At 31.7% G+C, this 10,033-nt stretch overlaps 1 protein-coding gene across 2 annotated transcripts; it reads right to left on the bottom strand.

The window, feature by feature from the left end:
• Positions 1–835: 835 nt before the first annotated feature.
• LOC134691039 (heat shock 70 kDa protein 12B-like) lies at positions 836–8,823 on the bottom strand. 2 transcript variants are annotated; one of them, XM_063551230.1, is made up of 5 exons: positions 7,816–7,905; positions 4,413–4,814; positions 3,297–3,515; positions 2,823–2,976; positions 836–2,184 (listed from the first exon to the last, which is right to left on the bottom strand). In XM_063551230.1, exons 2-5 carry the CDS (start codon positions 4,725–4,727, stop codon positions 1,133–1,135), a joined length of 1,740 nt encoding a protein of 579 aa, XP_063407300.1. In that variant the 5' UTR covers positions 4,728–4,814; positions 7,816–7,905; the 3' UTR covers positions 836–1,132. The 2 variants fall into 2 exon arrangements, with proteins under 2 accessions (XP_063407300.1, XP_063407299.1); XM_063551229.1 differs by lacking the exon at positions 7,816–7,905 and adding an exon at positions 8,686–8,823 and having other exon boundaries at positions 837–2,184.
• Positions 8,824–10,033: the final 1,210 nt, after the last annotated feature.

Below are 10,033 nucleotides of genomic sequence, written 5' to 3'. Positions count from 1 at the left end.
CGTAAATCGGTCCTAATTTAATCCGAATTTCTGTCTGACAGTTTCGATAAACAGGCTCCAGGGGCCGGTTTCACGAAGCTATCCTAAGACATGTCATAAGACATATCTTAGGACATGTCTTATGATCCTCTTATGACTATCCTAGGACATATCTCAGACCTCGTCTCGAAGCTGTCTTAGGATGATCTTAACTAAGACATCCTAAACCTGTCTCAAGTTCTTTAAATTTTCAAATATGAATATGATTTACGGAAAAAATCATGTAAATGTAGTATGTCTTACCATAAATTATTCTAAACGTATTGATCAATATAAATGACATAATTTGCAAAATAAATATAAAAAAAGTAAAAGTCATTTATTTATAAATTATCTTCAAACAATACATCAATATAAATATGAAATTTTTAATTAAGAAAACAAGAATATAAAATGATATTTTTTTTGGTACAAGTGAGTTGAATTCAATTTCGACTTTATTGGTTATAAAAGGTTAAGGGATAAAATTGTGCAATCTTGATATCAATTATACATCGAATTTACATTGTTGACAAGTCATGATAATCCGTCAATCTAGAAAAATTACGTTAAAAGCAGGAACAGGAGAATAGATAATAAGATGATAAGATATTTTTTTCAAAATTAATATAAAAAATAAGTGTAATTTGTATAAATAAACGTATAACTATCCTAAGACCATCATACGACACCTCTCGCGTTGTCCTAACTTTATGACCAAATTTAAGAGATGTCCTAATTTAGGACCACTTTGTGAAACCCACTTAGGACTAAGATATGTCGTAAAACCATCCTAAGACATGCCTTAGTCCTAAGACAGCTTCGTGAAACTGGGCCCAGACTCGTAATTTAATGTTTTTCTGTTAGTATTATAAAATGTTAAAATGTTAAAGTATAATTAATGACGTTTGACAAATAAATTGTCAATTGATTATACAGCATAACATACTGAATATACATGTATATAAAAATTGATCGCAAAATTTTATATTAAAGCAACTATATGTTTTTCTTAGAAATAAATATATTATGCTAGATATCATAAAATACCAGAAAATCGACAATTTAAACAAAAAGGATTTCATTAAAAATAAAAATCATAAATATACATAAGCTATATCATTTGAATTGTTTCCTCGCATTTTTTACGTGAAGCAGTGTCTCTTATTTTAACACTTATTTCAGTTCCTCCGAAAATCAATTCAACTTTAATTTTATCTGAAGGGGATGGACTCGGCAGTTGAGCGTGTATTGTTCCTAGTAAGGAACACCCATCTTCGTCGGTGTAAATAGGATTTTCGCTCTCTGTCTGATAAATACATAGCGTAAATAATCCGTCGTCATCTGGTTTGCATTTTGCCGTGGATGTGATTTTTTTGCCAACTGGTACTATTTCATCTCGTTTAATAATCGGTTCAAATACACGACTGCACCTTTCTTTTCCGTCAACTATTTCTAAATGGCTGCTATCATGCTTTTGTTGGTCGAAGATTTTTCTTTTGCTGAATCCATACGTATATTTAGAAATTCTCTCAGATATGATGTTCGGTTGATGACCAAATATTACCGCACCTTTCAGAACCGACACGTCACTATCATACGGCACGATTATATTGTGGGCGGGAAATGTAGCCTTGATAGCCCTTTGAACCAAATTGCAACCCGAAAATCCCCCAACAAGCAGTATTTGGGTATCACTGTCGGCATTTGATCTTTTCATTATTTCAGCAATAAGTCCTACAATTCCAATAATTGTTGGTTCAAAAATAGCCCGGAAAGTTTCAACCTCAATACGGAGTTTGTCATTTAAAATTGTCGTTACTGATCCGTATTCCGAGTCATCCAACGCCTTCTTAAAATTCAAATTTAAATGTTTATTGCACACCAAATCGAGAACTGTCAAAGGTATTAGCAAAGTAACATAGCCAGTGTTATCTGGCTGGAAATTTCTCTTTTTAATTTCGAATTCTCTAGAAAGATCAATATACGAATCAAGATTGTCTTGTTTGAATGCCTTGAAAGTTTCTGGTCCTATGATAGTCTCCATCATTTTATAGAATTGGACGTCGACGCACGTTCCGCCACAGTTATTACCAGAAGCACGGCATATTTCTTTAAGACGCCCATCGTTCATTTTTTCATGGACTGTTATGTCTAGTGTCCCACCTAAAATGTAATTATACCAGTCCGATTAAAATAAAGATCATGTGCCATCGCTTCACTTTCAATTATCCGACAACATACCATTCTACTTTCTTCGGGATGTCGTTATGATATAAACACTTTCAAAAATTTGAAGGCCCACATTTAATTGGTTGATTTAAAAGTAGAACTCGGAGTGCTGTCAGAACATTGTAAACGAATCGTGGACGTATATATAACAAAGGAAGATGTGGTATGATTGTAAATGGGACTCTCTCAACAAGATACCATATGACAAAGAAATTAACAACTATAAGTCACCATACGGCCTTCAACAATGAGCACAGCCCATACCGCATACTAGTCAGTTATTAAAGGCCTCGAAATTACAATGTTAAAACAATTCAAACGAGAAAACTAAAGGCCTCATTTATGTATACAAAAAAATAGCGAAAAACAAATATGTAACACATATATTAAAACTTAACTGTCACGGTTTATTAAATTCGATTTAAAATTATACAACAATGCTCGGTTATTTTTGTTGTTGTCAATAATATTTAAAAGCATCTCTCGCCCCACGCCGACTCAATAAAAAAGACCACAAACACTAGTATTAGAAAGACCACCGACCCAACAAAACAAAAAACCTGTAGATGTACCTCCTAAATCAGCAATTATACATCTAGTGCCAGCTACTGTTGCTGATAATCTTTTTCCTGCTCCTTTCAGGTTTTCTATGGGCAAGTGTTGGCAATATATAGAAGCTGCTTCTGGTTCCAAAGATATCTGTAACTTATCTGATGGAATTCCTGCCTGAAAATTAAAAAAAAAATATATTAAATTATTATATAAATATTCAAATGCAATGTTTGAAAATATAATTTATATTGGTTTTTTTTCCATATGTTGAAAAGAAAAAAAAAGTGTCAATGTTAAATTAATTTTAAAAGATACTTAAGTGATAATAATTCCCGCCTAATTGTCTAATTTCTTTTATCTCAAAAACAAATACACGAAATTCAGGTTCTTTTTTTTTCTGCAAATCAAGTTTCATTCTTTATGTACTTCAGCGTATCGAACATCATTAACAGCTCAATTTTGTCAAAATATCAGTTTTATGGAAATATTTTTACCTTTTCAGCACTTCTGCGCATGAATTGTTTAGCACTGTCTGTCCAAATTGCTGGTACAGTCAGTACCCAACGAATGTCATCTATATTCATGTTGATAAACTGTTTGCTAATGGATTCCAGTAAATGATCTTTCAAAGCTTTAATTGATAAACAACATACATCAAAAGCTGAAAATTGCTTTCCGGTCATGTCCTCAACAACCAGATCTTTATTTAAATTCTGAAAAAAAGAAAATTTCACGAATAATTTACACCGCCCCGAATTGAAAGAATATGTCTTGAATGAGTTGTGTTCGTTTTTCTGCATGTGTTTAAAACTGCAATATACGAAAACATCATATGTGTTTATAGTATACCACACTCCGCTCACATTATCACATTTCTATATTCACAGAATCATGGACAAACCTTTATTTGCCATACTAATTTTTTTTTTTTAAATATTAAACATGTTAACTCAGTTTGTAGTCATAACGTCATATTAAAGTTCATGGTCCGGAACCACATTTCGTTGTCTACGAAGATAGTGTCTAGTGTGGACGGTGTGTTACTTGCCATTTTTTGTATACCCTTTCCATTTTTTTTCTCTTCATGTTTTATGACTCAAATATAGCAAGAAGGGGGATAAAACTACACTGTAAAAAATGATTTATGAATTTTAAAGTTGAGTAATGATTTGGTCCAGCTGATAAAGGTTAAACATTAGCATTGGGAAGCTGTCAAAAGAATTCAAGAACCCTTAACATAAAATGGTCAATATTTTGAGTTAGATCCGTTGAAATTTTCTATAATTTTTATACAACTTTTCCAAAAAGCAGTACACCACACTTTAAAAAATAGTATTAAGAAAGCGCAGTTGTGATTTTTTAAAATTGTCATGTAATATCTAAAAGTCGTGTACTACGAAATAATTGTTTTCTCGGACCGAGACATCCATTTAAACCGGGGGTTTAATACGGAAAAGACGGATAATGGAGCAAAAAGACAACTGCAAACTTTCAAGAATAATGATAAATTTCCCCTTCCGCCCTTGTCCAGCATAGCCTTTTACCCTTGCAAACGATAGGTCCTATCTTAATAGTGGCTAACTCTCTCTGTATTTTTTGCTTATATGTACCTGTGTCTGATAAAGACTCATCTTGAACCTTTGAAAATAGTAGTAACTCTTGTGATCTTTTAACAATGCTAGTTCTGAATACTTGTCTTCAGCATCATATCCAAAAGCAACATAGTTTTTGTCAGCATCGAGGAGAAGACATGTTGGAGTTTTCAGTGACAATAGCTGTCTTGTTCCGGCAGCCCATGGAGGGTTAACCTGTATCTGTAAGGGGTCTTTTTCAAAGTCATTCCTGGTCGAAAATGCATAACCGGAATATGATGTTCCGAAGTCAATGGCAGCAACCAAAATACAGTTGTCCGTTGTCTGTGTCATGATTGCCGATGCTACATGTATATATATAATACTGTACAATTACAGGTCTGTAGTTGCTATTGGTAAGTTCATTGTTGAAATAATTTGCTGGAAAGAAAATAGTACATATAACGAAGATCTTGTTTGGTTAACTGGATAGAGAATTAAAAAATAAGTAAAGAATAGAGAATAATGAGCCAAAACATAAAGAATAGATATATGTTGGCTTATTTTTCTTTATTTTCTTTCTTTTATTTATCCTAATTTTAGTTCATATTTATTATATAAGTTTATTTTTATCGGAGGCAAACATCAAGCAAAGTTTAGCTATAAATTCTCACAATCGACTTTGTAATGTCATACAATATACACAAACAACACATTAATTCACAACGTTTTGCCATTTTGATACGGTCCCTCTATTTTTATTCGGCGAAATTGATAAATTTCTATACATAGACGACTTTCCGAAAATGTTTATTATAACAAATAGTAAGTTACATGTTACATGTTACAACTTAGGTTTGAGCAGCATTTCATTATGTACTAACTGAAGAAAAACAATTTTGTAACCAACAATCGATCTATATATTAAGTAATTAAAACTAGATTAACACAAAACAACAAAAAACCTCAAGTTTCCGATTTGTGTTTTCCTCATCCCCAAAATTAACCATGGCAGATTATATTCAAAAATGTTATAAATGTTTATTGAATAAATGCACAGTTATACCCCAATGGGGTTGAAGGCATTTTTAAATGAACACAGTACATCATACAAAAATAACAACAAAAGAACAAACATTATATACATTAATTATCTATCATGCAGTTGTTGAGTCCACTCTCCTCAGTGACCATGACTTTTTAACAAATGGAGCCGTATACTGCATAATTGACGGACAGGAAAGACATAAAACCAATTTATCCACATTATCCATATTATCTATATCAGAATAGGTATTTCTAACTTTCTGTAAAAATTCAAGTCTCAAATCTTTATTTTTAATACATGTAAATAAAAAATGTTCTTCATCATCTATTTTATTTAGACAACAATGTTGACATAAACGTTCTTCCCTTTTTATATTTTTGTATCTACCCCTTTCAATTTCCAAAATATGGTCACTTACCCTTAATTTAGTAAATTTTTTCCTTATTTCAAAGTTATTCTCTTTAAGTAAATAAGGCTCAGTTTCATATTTCTTTTTTATTTTACTATAGATAAATAATTTATTATTTTCTGTTAAAGAATTTAATTTTTTAAAGAACAGCTTTTTATAGTTTTCTTGCATAATATCTTTCATGTGTTTATTCATTTTATATTTTTCTTTTATGAAGTCAGTATTTTGTATATCAGATATATTTAAATTATTTTCATGAGTTATATTTTTTACAAAAGTATACCAAGAATAGGTTCCTGATTCATCCAACAGTTTAGTTGTGCAGTATGCATCATATAACAACGGATTAATTTCTGTGTTAGATACTCTTGCCATATATTTTAGTGCTTGAACCTTTACATATACATCTATTGGATATTGTCCTAACTCTGCCCTTGATGCAATGTTAACTGCTTTTTTACTTAAACCTAGAATTATTTTGCAAAATTTTAAATTCACCTTTTCAATAAAGCTATTATCAATTGATGTAAGTAAATCAAAATCTTTATCATTATTTACTGCTCTACTCTGAGACCTCAGTACTTTTTCATAGTAGTCCATATACCAAATTTCTGAGTTATACATTAAAATTGGTTTTATTAAAGATTCAAATAGTTTTTTATGTATATTTATAGGTATATTTTCTATATTATTCATATATTTAAACAAACTGAATAGAACTTTTGTGCCCTTTTTTGATAGTTCCATATGTGATGTATGGAATTTACCAGAAGCCTCTATAATATTACCTAGATATTTATATTTTAATACTTTTTCTAATTTATAACCATCCAAAGTAAACTCTGCTTTAGTGTACGGTATGTTTTTTTGTTGAAATACTATCACTTTAGTTTTATTTATGTTAATTGATAACTGCCATTTTTTACAATAGTTGCTTAATTTCTCTAATGACTTCTGTAAACCCTCTGCACTTTCAGACAATAAAAGTAAATCATCGGCAAACATAAGACAGCTAAATGACATGTTATTAAGATTTACTGGTTTACAGTCACTATCAAAAATTTCAGGAAGGTCATTTATATAAATTTTAAAAAGATTAGGACTGAGGCTGTCACCCTGTTTCAAGCCTCTATCTATAAATACTGAATCAGATATGTTTTCTTTATATTTTACTGAAGCTTCAGTGCATTCATACATATTTTTTAACACTTTATATAATTTAGGTCTAATATTATCAGTCTTAATCAATTTATATAGAAGGCCTAGTCTCCAAACTGAGTCAAATGCCTTCTTCAAATCTACAAAACATCCAAATAATTTTTGGTTTTTATTATTTATATATTTATTAATAACTGTTTTTAAAATAAACAAACTATCTGAAGTTCTATTATTCTTTCGGAATCCAAACTGTGATGGATTCATGTTATCTTCAAAAATTATTATCAACCTGTTATTTATGACAGAATTAAATATCTTACTTAAACAATTCATTAGGGAAATACCCCTATAATTAGCTAGATCGAGTAAGTATAAACGAGTGTCCAGACGACACTGCTCCTCATGAATCTAGTTTCTGAAAAAATAATACCCTTTTGAGAAAAGGCCATGTTTTTTCTCTTTAGCTACATTGGCTCTTGATATAGTCAGTGGGAGGGTTTGGATCTACAAAAACATGTTTACTTTTATAAATTGTGACTTGGATGGAGAGATGTATCATTTGCACTCAAAACCACATCTTATTATATCTAGCAACCCGCTGCATTTATGCGCCTTTCAAATCTGAAATCTGTTTTTGCATTATTGTTGAAGGACCAACTGAAGCCCGCAGCCCGTAGCTGGATCTTTTTGCTGCGTTAAAGACCCATTGATGGCCTTGGGTTGTTTCTGTTCTGTTGTCGGGTTATGGTCTCTTTGACACAATCCCTGTTTCCATTCTCAATTCTAATAGCACTCTCATTCAGAGTATGCCGAATGGTTTAACTCACTTTCACTAAAATCACTCTGCGAACTTTTAATCTTAAACTGAATAGTTGCGGTTCGGATATATGCATATACCGCCATGTCCAGACGTAACGGTGATGCTTAATCTGATACTTCTAGTAGGTAGGGAGAATGTCACGCTGTCTAAAACTGCATGAACCATAAAGTCTATAAGTGAACTTAACACGAAACAATCCTCCCTTCCAATATACCCTCTTTTATCGGCATGCTTGGGTTTTCTTCCTGCATCCCAAACAATTAACTATAAAGAAAACATCATGCACTTGGACCAATTTGAATTTTTGATAATAATTATTTTCTCATGTTGTTGTATGTACATATTGAGTACTAGTATATTAAATAAAATTGAGAAAGGAAATGGGAAATGTGTCAAAGCGACAACAAGACGACCATAGAGCAGACAACAGCCGAAGGACACCAATGGGTCTTCAAAGTAGCGAAAAACTCCCGCACCCGTAGGTGTCCTTCAGCTGGCCCCTTAAAAATATGTATACTAGTACAGTGATAATGGACGTCATACTAAACTCCGAATTATACACATGAAACTAAAATTAAAAATCATTCAAGACTAACAAAGGCCAGAAGCTCCTGGCTTGGGACAGGCGCAAAATTGCGGCGGGGTTAAAACTTTACCTCTAGCCAATGTAGAAAAGTAAGCGCATAAAACACACTTGTCGTTGACACCATAGATATAATACAGCCATGGCCATTATATCTATGTTGACACTAAATTTCGTGATACACGTTTACTTTTCTGTTTGCATTACTAGCACATAAATCAATGGACAACCGGACCAAATTGTGTTTCTAAGGAAAAGATTTTCAAATTACGTCATTTATATAAATTAACTCACCTCTGTCGAAAGGTCAACAATGAATTTGGATAGACACTAGATTTTATCCTTATACATGTGATATTTAATTATTTGTGAAAATTTACAACAATGTGACTATTATTGTTAATATATTACATCCGTCAACGGAAATAACTTTTTGTTTCGATTGTTATAAATGAGATTTTAATATTTTACGTAGAAAAAAGAATATCCTTATCATGCTTATTAAAAATACAAAATTTTTTTTCACTGTTCTGGTAAAGTTTAATAACTTACCTTTTTAACACAAGAATGATAAGAAATAGAAAAAAAACCAATGACATATTAAATATTAATTGCATAAACCTAAGGTTTCGATCGCATATGATAAGCTATATATATATATATATATATATACCCTATGTGTGATCATAAAAACATACAGACTTATTTCCTCTGTTTGTATCGACGACAATCGACGCCTATCTTTACACATCAAACATGTGAACACTATAATTCTAAATCTTAGTTTTGTATTAGAAATGAGTAAGAATAATTATCAAGGAGAAATACTGTAGAAACAATTCTTATCCACGATACAGCAATACATATTTAACTTTCCAAAAAAAATAAATGGCGCAAATGCAATGCGCCCGTTTCTATATGTTGACCTAGCTCTGTTTTGTTATTTGTGTCGCTAGGTTTTGATGTCTTAGAGAAGTATACTCCACGTCTCATTTAATTAGATTGATATGGTTGGTACAATGTTAAATGATTTTTTTCTACAAATGATAGATGTATCTCAATTTTTATCAATCTCTGACTGTTAATGACACTTGATCCTTTTGATGTTGGATACGTACTGATTAATACTTTAGTCTTAGATACATGATTCCTTCATTAGTTTTTATTGACTTTGACCTAGCTATCGGTAACTGAGAGAACTTTCAGATATGTATTATGTGTCTTTTGTTATTGTGGGAATGTAATATTCATACCCTGCCACGTCTGGTCTATGTATTTGTTTCTTTTTTTTTCTGCTATGTGTCGATCTGGTTAGCTGAGCCCTTTTATGCTATTTTTGTTCTGCTGTTACTCCACTGTTCCAAGTTAGGGGAGTGTATGGCGCCGTAATAATGTTTAACCACACCACATTCTGGATGTGCCTGTCTCGAATTAGGAATTTGGTAGTTGTCGTTTGTTGCTTTTAACGTCATATTTGTTTTTAGTGCATTGTTTTGTACATAAATCAGGCCGTTAGTTTTGTCTTTTGAATTGTTTAATATTTGTCATTTCGGGTCCTTTGTCTCTTGACACAGACACATCAGATAATTGTTGAAAGGATTCTTTATCATTCAGATCTGGTCACCGATATGTTACAATTCCA

This window comes from Mytilus trossulus, chromosome 11 (genome assembly GCF_036588685.1).
Source record: "Mytilus trossulus isolate FHL-02 chromosome 11, PNRI_Mtr1.1.1.hap1, whole genome shotgun sequence".
Classification (NCBI taxonomy): Eukaryota; Metazoa; Mollusca; class Bivalvia; order Mytilida; family Mytilidae; genus Mytilus; species Mytilus trossulus.
The sequence above is the reverse complement of the archived record's forward strand: the minus strand, read 5'-3'. Positions and strand labels throughout refer to the sequence as shown.